This window comes from Zingiber officinale, chromosome 6B (assembly GCF_018446385.1).
Source record: "Zingiber officinale cultivar Zhangliang chromosome 6B, Zo_v1.1, whole genome shotgun sequence".
Lineage (NCBI taxonomy): Eukaryota > Viridiplantae > Streptophyta > Magnoliopsida > Zingiberales > Zingiberaceae > Zingiber > Zingiber officinale.
In genome coordinates this window covers 34,528,800-34,547,932 of record NC_055996.1, presented here as the reverse complement: position 1 = coordinate 34,547,932, position 19,133 = coordinate 34,528,800, and the positions used below count along the sequence as shown (strand labels likewise).

The 19,133-nt window shown below is 35.5% G+C and overlaps 2 protein-coding genes across 2 annotated transcripts; both read right to left on the bottom strand.

The window, feature by feature from the left end:
• Nucleotides 1–15,829: 15,829 nt before the first annotated feature.
• On the bottom strand, nucleotides 15,830–17,140 carry LOC121990905 (protein ALP1-like). Its single transcript, XM_042544952.1, has one exon. It carries the CDS (start codon nucleotides 17,138–17,140, stop codon nucleotides 15,830–15,832), a length of 1,311 nt encoding a protein of 436 aa, XP_042400886.1.
• Nucleotides 17,141–17,491: 351 nt separating this feature from the next.
• LOC121990904 (glutathione S-transferase T3-like) lies at nucleotides 17,492–18,613 on the bottom strand. The gene has a single exon (XM_042544951.1). It carries the CDS (start codon nucleotides 18,611–18,613, stop codon nucleotides 17,492–17,494), a length of 1,122 nt encoding a protein of 373 aa, XP_042400885.1.
• Between the last annotated feature and the right edge of the window lie 520 nt (nucleotides 18,614–19,133).

Here is a 19,133-nt window from a genome sequence, read left to right as displayed (position 1 = left end):
CTTATGCCCTCTTGATTCTTGCCGTGTGTACTTATGTTCATAGAAGTAGTGGCATACAATGCATTATTGGGTTTAGGTCCAGCTACTGGATATACTTGGCATGTGTACATAGATTTATTACTTGGCATGTGTACCTAGATTTATGGTACCTAGATCATTGTTATGGATTCGGTTTTCCTTTTGGTACATATTATATAGAGGCTGATATTTTTAGGAGTTACATGTTTTAGTGTCATGCATCATTTCACATGATTGCATGCTGAGCGATTGTCAGCTCTTTTATAGTTGAGCACATTGCCAGTTACATGGTCTGCACATACAACCACTCATGGGTTAGTGGTACATCAGGCAGGGTGTGTGCAGTTTACTCTGTAAAGGCTCCGCTGGTTCGCTCATGGGTAGTGGTGACTGCAGTGTGGTAGCGGACAGGGATCCCTCCTATTGACTATGACATAGGGAGATGAGAGCTTAGGTTTCCCCACTATGTTTGGGGTAGAAGGATATGTGTACTCCAACAGCATCCTGTCCACTCGGTCACTCAAGAGTAGTGATGTCAGAGTGCACAGTTGTCATATTCCTACCCACTCGACCTCACCATCGCGTGTGAGGTGTCTGACTGGCGTTAGAGGTGATCATGTCATTTGCATCATATGCATGGATTGCATTTATTGCTTGTGATTACTGCACTTTGGATGCTGCATTTTTGGTGGTTGCATATGATTGACATGCATCCAGGAGATATGTATTTGGTCTGACGACCCTGCACTTGTTGGTATGGTTCACACCTTTAAGTTTGGATAGGAGGTCCTAGTAAGTACAATTTATTCTATTATTCAGTTTTGCATTAGCTGTTTTGTTCAAGATACTATACTGCATGATTATTACTGATAGTTATATCTTACTATTCATGTCTGATTGATACCCGTTGAGTTCTTGAACTCACCCCATTGATTTATTCCTATTTCAGGTTGAAGCCGTCAGGAGGTTCCAGTTGTTAGTCCCCACTCCGTGTCGAGATGAATTTTTTTTCTATTTTCAGACTTTAGTTCCTTGTTATGTGATCTACAGACTTGTGATGTGTAGTTCTTGCACTCGTGCATTTTTTTATTGAGTTTTGGTATGCTGCCCATGTTTTTCCGTTGTGATGGTTTTCCGTTGTGGGTTGTGCTTACCTCTTTATAGTGAAGTAGGTTTTATGTTAAATTATGTGGAATGTTTACTTATTTTATCATATATGTTTCCGGCCGTGTTGGCTGAGGATTTAGAAACCCTGAGGGCTATGTATTTCAGGATTCAAATTGTCATCGGTACAGGGGAGATGCTGCCAGATTTTTGTTTGGCAGGGACTCTTCTGGGCGTGACAGCTAAATTTGATGAAGTTCAAGGGACTCTAATAAATACTAATGAGATGCCTAGTCAAGAACTACAACTGATTATAACACAATCTCCTCATAGATTAGGTAGGACACACAATATTTCCTGAGAGATATAGATCTCTTGTAAGAGAATCAAACGATGTGTTACTCTTTGAGGATGAGGAACCTACTAATTACGAAGAGACTCTGAATAGTTTAGAAAAGGACAAGTGACTTACAACCATGAAGTCAAAAATGGATTCCATGTACGAAAACCAAGTTTGGAACTTGGTGGACCCACCTGAAGGCATTACGCCTATAGGGCGCAAATGAGTTTTCAAGAAAAAAACCAACATGGATGGTAATATTATTACCTGCAAGGCAAGGTTGGTGGTGAAAGGCTATCGTCAATGGCAAGGCATTGACTATGATGAAACTTTCTCACCTGTGGCCATGCTTAAATCCATTCGGATACTCCTGACCATATTAACTCATCATGATTATGAGATATGACAGATGGATGTGAAACAACTTTCCTTAATGAAAATCTACTCGAGGATATATATATATATAACACAACCCAAAGGCTTCACATCTGTCAACAAGAATAAAGTATGCAAGCTTTAAAGGTCTATTTATGAACTAAAGCAAGCATCCAGGAGTTAGAATATCCATTTTGATGAGGTGATTAAACAGTTTGATTTCTCAGAAAATCCAGATGAACCTTGTGTGTATCAAAAGGTTAGTGAGAGAGTAGTCATATTCCTAATATTATATGTTGATGACATATTACTTATATAAAATAATATGTCAATTCTACAGTCAGTTAAAGTTTGGTTGTTCAATACATTCTCTATGAAAGATATGGGAGAAGCAACTTACATCATTTGGATGAAAATCTATAGAGATAGATCGAAAAGGTTGCTTGGTCTTTCACAGTCGACATATATAGGCAGAGTGCTAAAACAGTTTTGTTAGTATTAGCCCTAGTACCAATTATGAGATGATTATAAAGGGTTCTGTTTGTATCATATTTCATTATTAATAAAAGATAAAGTTGGTTATTATATTTATTTAAGTTCAGTGTCGATTGAATAAGTATAATAATGTCCTTGGGTAATAGGTTCTTATCTACAACACACCAATTGGTTGAATTGATATTGAGATATTGTAGATATACATAGAATACTACTCTTAACTATTCCTAGTCAAACATTAATATGCAAGGACAATATTAATGCATTGAGACTAGCATGTAGGTCAACATATGACATAATCTCACAAGTCATGGATATAAGATATCAAGTTGACATATGAGTATATATTAGAGAATATATACTGAATGACCCACTATGAGAATGTTTCATAGATTGTTATATGAGTGTCATAAACATTCTCATGTGACTATTGGTATGAATAGTCCTTAGACATAAAGTCGCTACGGTTCCCTACATAAGGAGTTGTGTACTTTGGTATCGACAAACATCATCTGTAACAGGGTGGACTATAAAGTTGATCACTGGGTATGTAATAACTTATGCGAAGGGATGTGAGTGATGTAGATGGGATCTATCCCTTCCATATGACAGAAGTGATATCTGTGAGCCCCTTATTAGTAGGACACAAGAATACATGACCATGCTCAAATGAGTCAATATGTGATATTGAGCTTATTTATTTTAGTGTGTCTACTTAGAGATCAAGAAACACAAAGATTGATAAGAGGATGACACAATTTATGCCTCATTGATCAATCTAGATATCAAGGATAGAAGGACCAAGTCATACAAGATAATAGCCACAAAAAGTTAAGTCGAATCTCAACATTCTCGTTACTTGGTAGCAATGATGCCTTGCTAGATGTCACTCATTGCTTATGTATTTAAATGTTGATTTGGATACATTACCAACGTTACGAGAACCTATTGGGTCACACACAAAGAACAAGTAGATTTGGAGATGAGTTCATATGCTGAATTATTGGATTAAGTATAATATGAATTAGACTTATTGAGTTAGACTTAATTAGATCTAATTATTAGATTGAGTCCAATTCAAACTAGACTCAAGGAGTCAATTAGAATTAATGAAATAGTGATTCATTAAATTCAAAATTGCATGAGATTAATTGAGTTATACTCAAGTGAATCCAACTAAATTGATTCAATAAAATCCAAATTAGACTTGAGTTAGACTCAAATGAATTCATTCACTAAAGAGGATTAATGGAGATTAATTCATTCACTTGAATTAGAAGAATTTTGAAATTAATTATTCATTAAATTCGAAATTGAATTTAAAATGAAGAGTTCAAAGGTGGTCCTTAATGGAGTGTTAATGCTCATTAATTGAATTAATGCTCATTATTCATAGGATGAAGTACAAAAGCATTTTTCGCTCATTTTGAAAGGGTGGATTTTTCCTTCTCCTTCTTCTTCATCTTTTTCTCTTGCATTGGCCGAAACTCACCTTCTTGGTTGTTAGCACAACCTTAGATGGTTTTCCTTCTCCACTTTGTGAGTTTGTGAGACAAATGGAGACACTTGTTCGTGTGGATACCAAAAGAGGCACGGACGCTTAATCGTGCTGAGATCCGAGCTATCAGGAGATCGTGTGCACGCATCAAAGGTATAACCTTCTTATGATGTAAAACTTAGTATATGTTGTTATTTTCTTTCCCTTCGCATGAATCTTCTGAAGGAACTAGATGTTTTCCGCTGCGCTTTAGCGTGTTTAGCGCCCTAGTTCTTTACAGGTTTAATATGCCTGAATCCAAGAATGGTTTCATATCTATGAAGCATGGAATTCAACTTTTGAAGTCTATGTGCCCATGCACAGAAGATGAGAGGATTTGCATGGATAAGATATCTTATACGTCCGCAATAGGATCTATCATGTATGCTATGTTATATACAAGACCCGATGTATCATATGCTCTGAGTGTTATGAGTAGATAGTAGTCTGATCTAGGAATGGATCATTGGGTGGCTGTCAAGATGATCCTTAAGTACTTAAGAAGAACTAAGGATATGTTCTTAGTTTATGGAGATGGTGATATGACTATACGTAGATATACAGATGCTAGTTTCCAAATGGAAAAGATGACTCTAAGTACTAGTCTGGATTCATATTTATATTAAATGGAGGTACAATTAGTTGGAAAAGTTCCAAGCAAGACACTATTGCAGATTCTACATGTGAGGTGGAATACATTGCAGCTTTGAAAGCAGCAAAGGAAGCGGTTTGGATCAAGAAGTTCATTACTGAACTTGTAGTGGTTCCATCCATTGTTAAAACATTACCTAATTATTGTGACAACACTGGAGCCATTGAGCAAGTAAAGGACTAAGGTCTCATCAGTGATCAAAACATGTGCTTCGTCATTATCATCTGATCAGGGAGATCGTTAGTAGGAAAGAAATGCAACTCGACAAAATTTCCACTGAAAGGAATTTAGCGGATCCTTTGACAAAGGCTCTATCACAAAGCAAGTTTGAGAGTCACGTCTGTGATTACGGTTAAAGACACCGTGGCGATTGGCTTTAGGCCAAGTGGGAGTGTTAGAATTTGAGGGATGTCCTAAGGCAATCGTCTTACGATTTTTTTTCTATTTATTTGATAAGTATAAATTTACTATTTGAGTGCATATTATATGTTTGATTGTCTTAAACTCATTTACTGAATGCCCATAATATAATTTATAGCATGAGAGAATTTATGATTGGATCGTAACTAGTGATTATCTCTACATGTAAAATTATGAATATATTGAAATTTCGTCGAATTGATGCATTTGTACATCATCAATTCTATAAGACTAGCACAGGTTATACTCCTTGTTCAGTCAAGCAGTTGTTTTCTCATTGTTGGAGACATTGAGATGTCGAGAGTTAAACGTGGATTTTGGTTATGGTAAGTAGTTCATTGGAGTAACTCGTTGTAAGACTTCATATGGTTCTCTATGTTGGTCCCTTGGTAGCCGGTAAGAGGGGAGGGGTGAATTGCCCTGCAAAAATAAACTCAACCCTTTCTCGACTTATATCTTAATTAAGAACACTTGTAATAAAAGTTAAGAGACTAATTAAATAGACAAAGACACAAGGAGAATTACTTGGTTTGTAATCAGAAGATTGATAATCTAAGGAAAATAAAGCGCACTTGAAGATCTACTTCGAGCGGAGTAGCCTCTTACAACGTTAACAACTCACAACTAATAGTAGAACTGAAAGAAAGAAATTACAAGTTGTTATCTGAACTACTGAAATCAGAGCTATATTTATAGCACTGTTCCGGCCGCCTGGAAGGATTCCAGGAGCCTGGAAGGGTTCCGGGCGCTTGGAGTGAGATAGAATTCTATCCCCGACGTGTCGGTGAACATACACGTCGAACTTGATGAAAGTTGAGTTCTGGGCGCCCGGACCACCAAAGTCAATAATGTTGACTTTTTTAGTCTGAGCCCTCTGCTCCGGTTCTGTTCACCTTGGTCCGAGTCTTCCACTCCGGCTCCGCTCATTTGGGTGATTTCGGCCATCCGGAATAGGGCTCACTCGAATCCAATTTCCGGCCTTCTCCTCAAGCAACCTTCCTCCCCAACTTCTCGTCCCTCGAATGTCGTGCACGTTCTTCTCGTCCACCGGTGTACTCTTCCGTGGCACCTCGTCCCTCGGACACACTGAGCCCGTCGGCTCTCTCCCGTGTCGTCCTTCTCACTAGCCACATCTTCCGCTCGACTTCTTGTGCTCCTAAGCTCCTGCACACTTAGACATAGGGATTAAACCAAACATGACCTAACCTAACTTGGTTGATCACATCAAAACAATCATGGGGTACAACAATCTCCCCCTTTTGATGTGAATCAACCCAAGTTAAGTTAGGATAAACAATATGAAATTAAAGGCATGAAATATTAGACAAATATACCTCCCCCTTAAACTTAACTTATAATTCTCCCCCTTTGATCATATTAAAAAGAGGGGTATGAAATAAAATTTTTAAGGGGGAAATTTTTTTTAACAGAAATAATTTAAATGAAGCTTGCAATTAAAAGAATTTCTAAGTGAGATTTGAAAAAAAAAATTCTAAGCAAAGTTTGCAAGTAAAATATTTTAACAAATGTTAAACCATTGACAAATATTGAAAGCATTTAATTTAATTAACTATTTCATACTTATCAATTTGTCAATTAAATATTCAATTCAGAAATTGATTTCCAGGTTGTAGCGAGGCACTAGGCCTTCTTGATTATTGGATCATCAACCACTTCTAGACAAAGCCTTTTAATGAATTCAAATATTTGATCTTATATATGAAAGCCCTAAGTCTAATTCACTTTTAATTTAAACAAGTTTTTAGAACACAATATAAGTTCCTTCCTATAGGGTTAATCAGGTATTTTATACAGATATAAGATTTTGTTACTTTTCTGATCTAACCTTTGTGAAATCTATAGTACCGGTTTAATCCTCAGTGTTAGTCTGACATATTCTTCTATTTCTGACTCAGATGATGAGCTGTCGTCCCAAGTAGCCTTTAGAGTCTTGTACTTGTTTTGCTTAGGGATCTTCCCTTTTTTACTTTTTGAGTTCTGGGCAGTCCTCTTTTATGTGTCCTTCCTTTTGACACTAGTAACAACGAACCCTTCTTCTATTTCTTGGATTTTTCCTATTCTACATTTCTTTAAATTTTTTAGATCTAAAGAATTTTCTAAATTTTTTTACCATGTAAGTTTCTTCATCTTCTTCTGAGTCTGACTCGAGTTCATCCTTCTTGGTTGCATTTAGTGTCATAATTTGGCTTGACTCTTTTGTTGTACCTGCACATCTGGTTTCATGTAATTCTAAAGTAGAAAAGAGTTCCTTTAGGGTACTTACCTTCAGATCCTTTGAGATGTAGTAGGTGTCAATTATCAAGGTCCATTCTGGAGTTCTGGGAAAGGCATTGAGTGCGTAGCGTATCGAGTCCCAGTTGGTTACCATTTCACCGAGGTTTTCGAGTCTGGTGATTAGTTCTTTTACCTTTGCGTGTAGGTCGTCTACCTTCTCACCTCTTTCCAGACGGATATTCGTTAGCTTGTTCCGAAGTATGTCTCGTATTGTGAGCTTGGCTTCGGATGTGCCTTCATGGAGTTCCAGGAATTTTTCCCAGAGTTCTTTGGCCGACGAGTAGATTCCGATGCGATTGACTTCTTGAGGCGGCAGTACACTCAGCAAGTGATATTCCGCTATATTATTTGCTACAAAATCATTTTGTTCTTTCTTTGTCCAAAGACTCTCCTCCTTCTCCTCTCTATTTTGATTCATAGGAACTACAAAACTATATTTTATTATTAAACGAATCTCAATGTCAATTTTTAGAAATACCTTCATTCGACGTTTCCAGTGTGCGAATTCTCCCTCGAATTTTGGTGGAACGATGCTTGTTCCGGCCATTGGTTTCTTTGCTTCAGTCGGCGGTTAGTCCTTCTGAAGCATCCTTGCTCTGATACCACTTGTTGGTTCCTTGGTGGCCGGCAAGAGGGGAGGGGTGAATTGCCATGCAAAAATAAACTCAACCCTTTCTCGACTTATAGCTTAATTAAGAACACTTGTAATAAAAGTTAAGAGACTAATTAAATAGACAAAGACACAAGGAGAATTACTTGGTTTACAATTAGAAGATTACTAATCCAAGGAAAATGAAGCGCACTTGAAGATCTCATTCGGGTGGAGTAGCCTCTTACAATATTAACAGCTCACAACTAATAGTAGAACAGAAAGAAAGGAATTACAAGTTGTTGTCTGACTACTGAAATTAGAGCTATATTTATAGCACTGTTCTGGGCGCCTGGAAGGGATCCGATTGCCTGAAGTGGGATAGAATTCTATCCCCGATGCGTCGGTCAACATACACATCGAGCTTGATAAAAGTTGAGTTCTGGGCGCCAGGACCACCAAAGTCAGCAATGTTGACTTTTTTGGTTCGGGCCCTCTACTCCGATTTTGCTCACCTTAGTCCGGGAATTCCACTCCGGCTCCGGTCGCTTGGGTGATTTCGGTCATCCGAAATAGGGCTCACCCGAACCCAATTTCCGGCCTTCTCCTCGAGCAGCCTTCTTCCCCAGCTTCTCATCCCTCGAACTTCGCGTACGTTCTTCTCGTCCACCGGTGTACCCGCCGGCTCTCTCCCGTGCCATCCTTCTCGCTAGCTACGTCTTCTGCTCAACTTCCTGTGCTTCTAAGCTCCTACACACTTAGACATAGGGATTAAACCAAACAGGACCTAACCTAACTTGGTTGATCACATCAAAACAACCACAGGGTCCAACACTCTATATATATATATATATATATATAGATATGTCTTGAAGTTCTTACTGCAGCACAAGTGCAAGTTTCCTTCGACTTGAGTATACCCTATGGTCACTCGTATACCCTATGGTCACTCGTTAGGATTATTACTCAAAGTCTTTGGCCAAAGCATCACATGTTAAGAGTGGGAGACTCTTGTACACATGTATGAGTAATTTGAATCCACAGAATGAGGAAGTATTACTTGGGCTAGATGTGACATAGTCAACCTAGTGGGGACAAGACATATAGACCATATTGTGAACCAAGTGAGTATAAGACGAGTGAAGGAATGAGGCATAACTCACTGTAGCTGCTGAAGGGTTTAGAATTAATTCTAAGATCAACTATGATTTTTCGACTAATTGGAGATCATAATGTACTACTAGGTGTCACTCATGATCGTTCTATAATTAAGTAGTTAATTATGGATGGCCAAGATAAATCGAGAACCTATTGAGTCACACGCACTAACAAGTCTCTAAAAGACGTAAAACAAGTTAAAGAATAGGATTCTTCGATCAAGAGATAAATGTTTGGTTGGACCATACATAAGACAAATATGGAAATATTTGTCGCAATGGAAGCGCAGATGGGCAACATCTATTATGGAAGAGTTGAACCATATTTGGTTTAATCATGAATTAGTCATGAGCCAACTTGGTTTAGTTGTGAACCAAACTAAGGGGTTAATAGGTTAATTTTTGGTTAAGAGATAATGGGTTGGATTTGGACTTTCTAATCCAACTCATTAATGAGAACTATATATTGATATGGTTGAGAGAAAATTCTACACGTGAGATCATTAATTGACTTGTAAGGTTTTTAGAAAACCTTAACCAAATTTCTCTTCTCCTCTCTCTCTCCCCTCTCTTTTTCGCCACCAACAAGGGGAAGCCCTTCCCCTTGTTGTCATGACCACCACAAGGAAGAAATTTCTTCCTTGTGTGCTTCTCTTCCTCTTTCTCTTGATCCCTCTTCTTCGCTCGTGGCTAGTAACTTCTGAAGGAGAGGCTTGTACTCAAGGAGTTATCTTAAGGAGTTCGGCGTGGATACGAATAGAGGCGAGGTTCGACAACATCGCTACAGTTGATGTCCTTCTCGTTACAGGTCATCCGTAAGGTACACCTAGTGTAAATTTACTTTCTGTAAAAAATTTAATTATGCTATCATGTTTGGCATGTTGTATCCTTGTATGGGTGTAGTGTGTGTGAGGTAATAATTTAGGAATTATTATTGTTTTATTTTCCACCCCGCATGTTTACGAAACATATTTTAGCACACACTGTATCGGGCTATACCAATACAAGGAACACATCCTATGTGTCTTAGGGGTTGATCCAAATTAAAATAACAACTAAAGTATTTTTTTCAAAATTTTTTCTAAACAAATTTTTTAAGGAAAGTATTTTTAAAAGTTTTCAAAAAATATTTGAGAAGTATGAGTTTCAAACTTTTTCAAAAAGTTTTTTTAAACTTTTTTAAAGAATTTTAAAAAATATATATATATATTATATTTTAATCATAACTCCCCCTCAACCCGACATATCCTTAGAAAACCTTGTTAACCACAAGGAGAACTACCTATATGTTTAGGAGTTCATCTAAATCAAAAGATGAGTTAAAATACATTTTTAGAAACAAATTTTCAAAATATATTTTAAAAATATTTTCAAGTGTGTTTAAAGATTTTTCAAATATTTTTAAGAAAACCTTTCTAGATTTTTCATGGAGTTTTCAAAGATTTAAAAAGAATTCTATTTTAAAAAAAATATATAAAAAATTAAGAATTTTCCTAAATTTTCAAAAGCACCTCCCTTTAACCTGACACATCCTAGTTATCCTTGTTAATCACAAGGAAATCTACCTAAGTGTCGTCTAGTGTTGACCTTGGAATGTGGACTTCAAAGTACTAGTTAACAATCAATATTTTTCAAGTATAGATTTTTCAAAAAAAATTATATATATAAATACATCCAATCAAACATGAAATTCATTAAAATATTATTATGTTAATCACTATTTTGAAAATAATTTGTAGAAAATTATCTATGGATTTTGATAATCTTTTTCAAAGTATTTTCAATTTAATAGCCCTTGTCATCTCACTCATTCTAAGTGTTTCAACATAATCAATAAGGGTAACCTTATGAATTTTGTGAGATGTTTTCTCAATTTTATCAGATTTAAAATTTAAGTTTGAATCTAAGGATTAATTGACCTTGTGTTAGATTTTGGTTTAACATTTAGTCAAATAAATACATATTTCAAAATTGACTTCCAAGAAGTGGCTACGCACAGGGGCTATCTTGGGTATCAGAGCAATGACCACTTTCAAAGACAAAGCCTTTTAATGAAATCAACATGTTGAGAAACCCTTGTCTAACTAGTTTAAGATGTGGTGAGATAGCTTCAGTTAGTTCTATTTAGTTAAGAAGATCAAGAGGGGTACATCTTATCCCACTTGACTCCCTAGACTAAGTTTCCCTAACGTACTATCATATCGCCTCATTCTGGTACTAAGTTGGGCAGGTATCAATCAAAGCTAAGTCCTTAACCATTCTAGATTAAGAATGAACAAAATACTAATATGAATAACATGACATTTATAGATATAAAATAATATATGTACATGGTAAGTATGTATGTGTCAAATAATTTAAGTTGATTTCTAAAAATACATCAATTTTTTGATTTGATAAATTCCGTGTGAACCCGCAAATGTGTCAATCAACTTTAACACATTTTAATTTTTATTAATTTAATTGTTTCACTGGGTAAGATTTTATTAATTAGTTTCATAATTAGTTTTGTGGATTTAGTTTTTTAATTTAGAATTATTTATTATTCCATAATTAAATAGAACTTGATGATAATAAGTTTTAATATTTAATTTTGGGTTTAAATTTTGATTTGAGTTGCTAAAATTTATTTATTTATTTTGTTGAATTATCATAATTAAGTTCAAATTTTAATCTTGAATTCGTAGTTTTATAATTAAATGGTACTTTATTATAATGAATTGATTTCATGTTTTTTTATATTTAAATTTGAATTATTAAAATGTGAACTTTTATCTTCTAAATTTTTTAATATTTGTTTTCAAATTTTTTAATTTATCAAATTAGAGTTTATTTTATTATTATTATTATTATTATTTGGTTTAATCTGTTAAAAATTTTAAAAAAAATTTCTTGAATTTTGGTACTTAAATTTGAATTTATTATAAATTGTTTTATAATTAAATGGTACATTATTATAATTAATTAAATTTTAAATTTTAGTATTTAAATTATAATAATTAAAATTTGAACTTTTTTTCCTAAATTTTTAAGATTTAAATTATTTATTGTTCATAATTAAAGGTACTTTATTATAATTAATTAAAATTGATTTTTAAGTATTAACATTTTGAATTAGCATTTTAAAAATTTGTACATTTGATTTCTAGATTTTTTTATATTTAATTTTAAAATTTTAAGATTTATGTTTTTTAGGATTGGAGTTTAATTTATTTGTAGTTTGGTTTTTGGAATTTCTTTTGTTTGGATAATTATTATTTAAAATTTTAAAATTATTATTAAGATCAGAATTCATGTTGTTAAAATGTCAAGTTTTATCTTCTAAAATTTTGAGATTTAATTTAAATTTTTAGGATTAGAATTGATCAATTTTTTTTAGGATTATCTTTATTAATTAATTCATTATATAATTACAAGTAATTAAAATTTTAAAGATTAGAATTTGAATTAATTAAAATTTTATCTTGTTTGGGTGAATTATTAATATTTATTATGGTAAATTTATTTTGATTATTAATTAAACTATTTGAGAATTTCAAGTTAGAATTATCTTCATCATTCTTACTTATATTTTTAATTAAATTTGAATTAATTTTGTTACTTAGATTTGAATTTTTTAGATTAATTTTTTTAATGTTTTTTAGATTCGTTGAATTAAATATTTTATTAAGTATTTTATCAATTTCATCTATGTTGACTTAGTTATTTTCTTTAGTTTAGTTTGTAATAATTTTAATTATTTATGAATTTTCAAGATTTAATTTCAAATGTCTAGGATTTAAATTTTAGAATTCAAATTTAAGTTATTATGTTTATCTTGATCATTATTTAAATTAATTTTATCTTTATCATTCTTAATATTTGAATTAGTCAAATTATTTCTAAAATTATCTTGATTAATTAGATTTGAATTTTTAAATTTAATATTTTTATTAATTAAATTTAATTTCGAATGATCAGAATTATGAGAATTTAAAATTTTCATATGAATATTTTTATTAATTTAATTAAATTTGTAGATCTATTTTCGAATGTAATATGATTGTAAAAAATTAGATTTGCATTAAATATAAAATTACTAACCTTTTTGTAATTTTTCTGGTTGGGCAACAATTCTTGTAATGTTTGAACTCCTAGCACCTTAAGCATTTGATGTAATCTTTGCTCCTTCAAACTTCGGGCATCGATTCTTCCTTTGACACCAGTGGTGCTATTCAATTCTTAAGAGTATGACACTTATTTTTATAGTGTTCTCCTACCCCTGCACTTAAGCAAATTATATGAAATTTAAAAACCATAATTAAAATTTATACATTGTTTCCCCTTAATCCTTGGCCTGCTTGCTCCTTCGGCGATTGGTTCGATCAGAGTCTCTTACTCTGATACCAATTGTAAGATCGGTGGCATCGATGGGGGGTGAATATCGATCCGTCTTTTTGTGCTTGTTCTTTGGTTCGTTCGATCAAAGTTGGTTAGTAGTAGTTGAAATATAACAATAAAGACACAAAAAAGAACACCGGCAGTTTACTTGGTTCTCAATCCCCCATGGTCAGTACGTCCAAGGCTTAATCACGGGAGGCATTCGTTCACTAGTTTTTCTCCTTTCCAAAAACCTTCTGGAGGTGGAGAAACCGCTTATAATTTATTTTACAATCACAAATAATATAAAGACTTAACACATATGTAAAAAAACCAAACAAAAAGGATGGCGGCCGATCAAGAAGTCCTGAGTGCAGTGCACTCCTCCAGGAGCTTCCCCAGTCATAGAGCTTCGTGGCATAGCTTTCTGAGCGTAGAGATGGTAGTAGTATAAAGAATGGATTCATTGAACGTAAAGCCTTCGTCTCGTTTTATTGAGTTGGATTATATCCTTATTTGGATGAAGTTTTATCTCTATTCACATCATCTGGCTTACTTTTTTCCTTATCCACATCATGCCATACTCCTGTAAGTCTAACTACCCTACTAGGCTTACCTTTTGCTTGAAGGTCTCTCCTCCAAGTCTACCCACCTAAGGGTTAATCCTTTACAATCAAACCATACTCCTATAAGTCTACCCGACCTACTAGGCTTCATGCTTGGAGTTCACTCCTCCAAGACTTCCCATTATCTAGGATTACCCCTAGGATTTTCCACTGCCTATCTTCATTCACTAGGACTTTTACCACCTACCTTCACTCACTAGGACCTAGCTTCACTCACTAGGACTTCCATTGTCTGGTTTCACTCACCAAGACTTCCACCACCTATGTAAAATACTACACCTAAATAATAATTAAATAATAAGGTTATTTGAGAAATAATGTTATAGAATTTTTTGAAAATTTTTAGAATTTTTTCGAGATTTTAACGGAGGTCAAATAACACAGTTTAAGGGGATGAAACTATTGAGCTTGGAGAAAATCTATTTGGAATATCCATTTATATGGGAGTTGATTAGATTAATAAGCTTAAGTTTTCTATTAAAACTTATGTTTCTTATTTTCCCCTTATTTTTCCTTCTCCACCGAATTCCTTAATCCCGATCTCGAACCCTTCTCCCTCACAACACCACCGCTGCTTCCCCCTCTTAGCCAATCGCAGGTGTTGAACATTGAGAGGGAGAGATGCTTGTCTAGCCACCCTCTTCATTGACGTTGTACCATGACCGCCGCTGCACACCTCTCCTCTTGTGCTGATGTCGACCAACGAGCCCCAACGCCAACAGCTGCTAGCCTCGATGGCCTCAGCCAGTCGTCACACTCTTCCTCATGTGCCTTTACCCTAGATCGTTGGATCATCGATCCACCATCACATGTAATCGAGCGCCACCTGATGATGCCCTACGATTCCATTGTTGCCACCCCGTTCGTCATTGCCACGTTGTGCTGCTCGTCGGATCCCTGGTGGCTGCCAAACATAGTGGATCTAGAAGATGGTGACATCAGGGATGGAATCGAGCACCTGTGAGTCCACCATCACCATCACTCGATGAGGAATGCCTAATTGTTCCTAATTCCCCTCCATTGTTGGCGTGCTGTCTTGGCATGATCCCCTAATCGAGCTCCAGCAATCCCACTTTAGCCCTTCCATGGCACTGCCCATGGAATAGCACCAGTCGCAGTGTCGGCCTCTGGTTTTTTTTCCCCTCAGATGCAGTAAAAAGCGTCTACCAGCCCAAGCTTTGGCTCCACAATCAGTTATGGCTAATGAGGTATGAACATTTTGGATCGGTGACTTGTAGTATTGAATGGATGAGAGCTACATCTATAGTTGCCTTGTGTAAATTGGAGAGGTAACTTCTGTGTGATTAATCCACAATAGCAGTATGAAGGTTGTGGTTTTAGAGCATCCACAATGCTCTAGCATTATAACACCCATCACATCATCGAAAAGTATGGGGCCCACTGCCATATACTCATTATAACAACATCTTTCTTTCACCCACATCCCTTTTAACGTTAATACCCATTATTCATGGGTCCCACCGTCCACTCACTCATTTTAACATTATATCATATTAAATAAATATGTATTAAATATGTTTTAAAATATTTAAATTATTATTATTTTTAATAATAATTTTACGTTTAAAAATAAAATTTTATTATTTTTCAAAAATAATATTAATTTTTTAAATATATTTATTAAATAAAATAAATGTTTGTGAGAAAACGAAATTAGAATGTTAGGAAAACGAAATTGTAAAATTAGGAAAACGAAATTACAACTGAACACCTAAAATTATAAAGTTGGGAAAATGAAATTACAACTGAACACCTAAAATTATAAAATTGGGAAAACGAAATTACAACTGAGCGGCTAAAATTACAAAGTTGGGAAAATAAAATTTATTTTAAATATTAATTCATGGATTGTTGTTGTATTGCCCCCAGATATGCTTAACTAAGTCGGCGCGAAGTTGGTGATGAACTTGAGTGTCACGTAGCTCAGAATTTGTTCGAAGATAATCCTGAAATCCTCGATTTGAGCCATGGAAAGGTTGTGCGGGTTCGTCACCTTCTTCGCTGTACCAATTTGTCACGTGACCTCCCTCATCCTCAACAATCATATTATGCAAAATAATGCATGCTAACATGATTTGTTTTAACTTTTTCCTATACCAATACCGAGCTGGACCTCTGATAATCGCCCATCGAGATTGGAGCACCCCAAATGCCCGTTCAACATCTTTTCTTGCAGACTCCCGTCTTTCCTTAAACAACTTCCTCTTGGGATCCTCCGGGCAAGAAAAAGCCTTAACAAAAGTAGCCCACTCGGGATATATTCCATCTGTTAGATAATAGCCCTTCGTATATGTAGTGTCGTTCACCGTGAAATTAATCGCCGGCATATTTCCTTGCAAGACGTTGTTGAATATGGGAGATTCATATAACACGTTAATATCGTTACGTGAACCGGCGACCCCAAAAAATGCATGCCATATCCACAAGTCATGAGACGCGACCGCTTCAAGTACGATTGTTGGTGACTCATGCCCCCTTGTAAATTGACCTTTCCAAGCAACTGGACAATTTTTCCATTTCCAGTGCATACAATCAAGGCTACCTAACATGCCAGGAAAGCCATGTCTCTCATCATGAATTTGAAGAAGACGTTGAACATCATCAGCATTTGGCCTTCTCAAGTACCTATCACCAAATATTTCAACAACGTATTCGCAGAACTTAAAAAGGCACCTGATAGCAGTTGATTCACCCATACGTAGGTACTCGTCAAGATGATCGACAGGGACTCCGTAAGCCAGTTGACGAATCACAGCGGTGCATTTTTGTAGTGGTGACAACCCTTTTCTTCGTACAGCATCGTCCCTTTGTTGAAAAAATGCTGAATGATTCTCTAATGCATTTACTATGCGGAGGAATAACTCTCTTTGCATTCGAAATCGTCTTCGAAATATTTCATCGTGATATACCGGGGTTATAGAGAAATAATCATTGACAAGTCTCTCATGCCCGGCTTCACGATTTCTTTGGACAAACCTTCTTCTGCGCATGTCCCTCCTCTGATATGCTTCCATAAGTTGTTGGTGTTGTTGAAGAACCAATAACATAAGTTCTTCACCCGGATCATAAGCTTGCTCATCGATTTCAACATGGACTTCGTCTTCGCTTGTCGAGCTGGAACTTGAGCTAGAGCTGCTTGTAGAATGAGACATTTTTGGAGGAAACACGTTTTAGTATATGTGTTTGAGAAATGGGATGATGGTCTATATATATTGTTTTTCTCATGCAACGGCTAGTTTGCAATGATGAGTATGCAACGTCGCGTTGCAACGGCTAATTTGTAACGGTAAGTTTGTAACGCCTAGTTTCCAACGGCTAGTTGTAACAGCTAGTTTCCAACGGCTAGTTGTAACAGCTAATTTCCAACGACTTGTTTATAACGACTATTTTACAAAAATATAATAATTAAAAATCACATTAATCGAAATGAGAAATACAATAATTAAAAATTACAATCACTCGAAAATATAATAATACTAGAAAATGAACGTTAAGTAAACAATTTAGATATTCCATCTCGACCTAATATCCTTGCATAGGCATTCATGTATGATAAGCTGCTCCTTTGTCATTTGCGAGGTGTCTTTGTTCAATATTTCGTACTCCTTCAACTTCAAGCGACGATTCTTAGCTTTAGATTTGGACAATGCAGCTTTTGCCTTAATCTCCTCTACTTCAAGTTGTTTTTGTTTCAAATCGACTTCGGACTTCTTCACGCTTGTGTACTCAGTGAACTTTGTGATAATATTGTTGTAGTTTACTGTCAGATCCTCCATGGTCGATTTTACTTTGTCTTTCCCCTTTCTTTTTGCTGCCTTTTGCCCCATTGGACGAGTATCTTCATAATCCAGGTCTATACTCACATCTTGGTTGGAGGAGGTGTTGCTTGCTCCAGACTCTGAGGTCCTCGTCTTCTTTGTCGCCACAAAGTGATCAGCGGACTGTGGAGTAAACATTGGACGGTCTTTGACAATTCTCCACACATGTTCGAGATTGAATGCAACACCATTGTTTTCAGATAGATATTTTTCGTACGCAAACCTCAATATATCTTCATCACTGTGACCACTTCGATATGAACTATAAATACTATTGTAATTTGCGTTGAATCGATATACCTTCTTTTGGATTGTATTGTGCCAATGTGACAGTATAACATTTGCACTTCTGGTGTTTGAACCTTGGTGAAGATTCTCATTGTAGTAGCTTGCAACCCGTCCCCAAAAAGCATCCGCCTTTTGATCATTGCCGATTATTGGATCATCACTGATAGTGACAAAACTTCTCGCTAAGACCTCGTCTTCAACCTTTGTCCAACTTGAACGCTTTCTTTTACCCTCAGCATTTGAAATCGTCTTTTCTAAATTGACCACCTCAATTGGGGATTCACGGTCGGAAAGTTGAGTTTTCGGGACAAAAGTTGGAGTTGCAGGTTCATTCGACATTGAAGGAGTGAAAGACATACTAGTTGTGTGCGGGGTACCATATCCATGAACAACCGACGGCGTGAAATATGGATGACTCATGTTTTGCCAATATTCGGCTGGAAGCGGTTGATATGGACCTCGAGGGGCATAATTTCCAAACCCTTGGACATTTTGAAGATTTTGTGGAGGAAACGACATACTGGGAAATGGATATGGGTATTGATAATTTGGTGGAATTTGTGGATTCTGGGAAGATGAATATTCTTGCGAGTTGTTTGTAGAATTCAAGAAATTGGAAAAAAATGCCCTATTATTTTCATCCATTTCGGATAGAAAATAAGATGGTAGGAACTTGAAAAAATAGACGGGGAGAGAATTTAGAGAGTGAAATTGAAAGAGTAGTGAGTGGGAATGAAAATATGTGCACATATGGATGGATATTTATAGTCAAAATTTCAAACTAGCCGTTAACTAGCCGTTAAAAAGTAATCATTTTATTAAAAATTTTAAATTAAATGGCCGTTTTTTTTTAATTAGCCGTTGCTTTTGTTTTTTAAATGAGCCGTTGTCTTCTGTTTTTTTTTTAAATTTTAGAGTTTATATTTGTATTAAAAAATAAAATAAAATATAGCATGGGGTGGGCCAGCCCTGGCCCACCCCAATGCTGCTTGAACGCGTTCAGAATACTGAACGCGTTCAAGCGGTTTGAACGAACGCG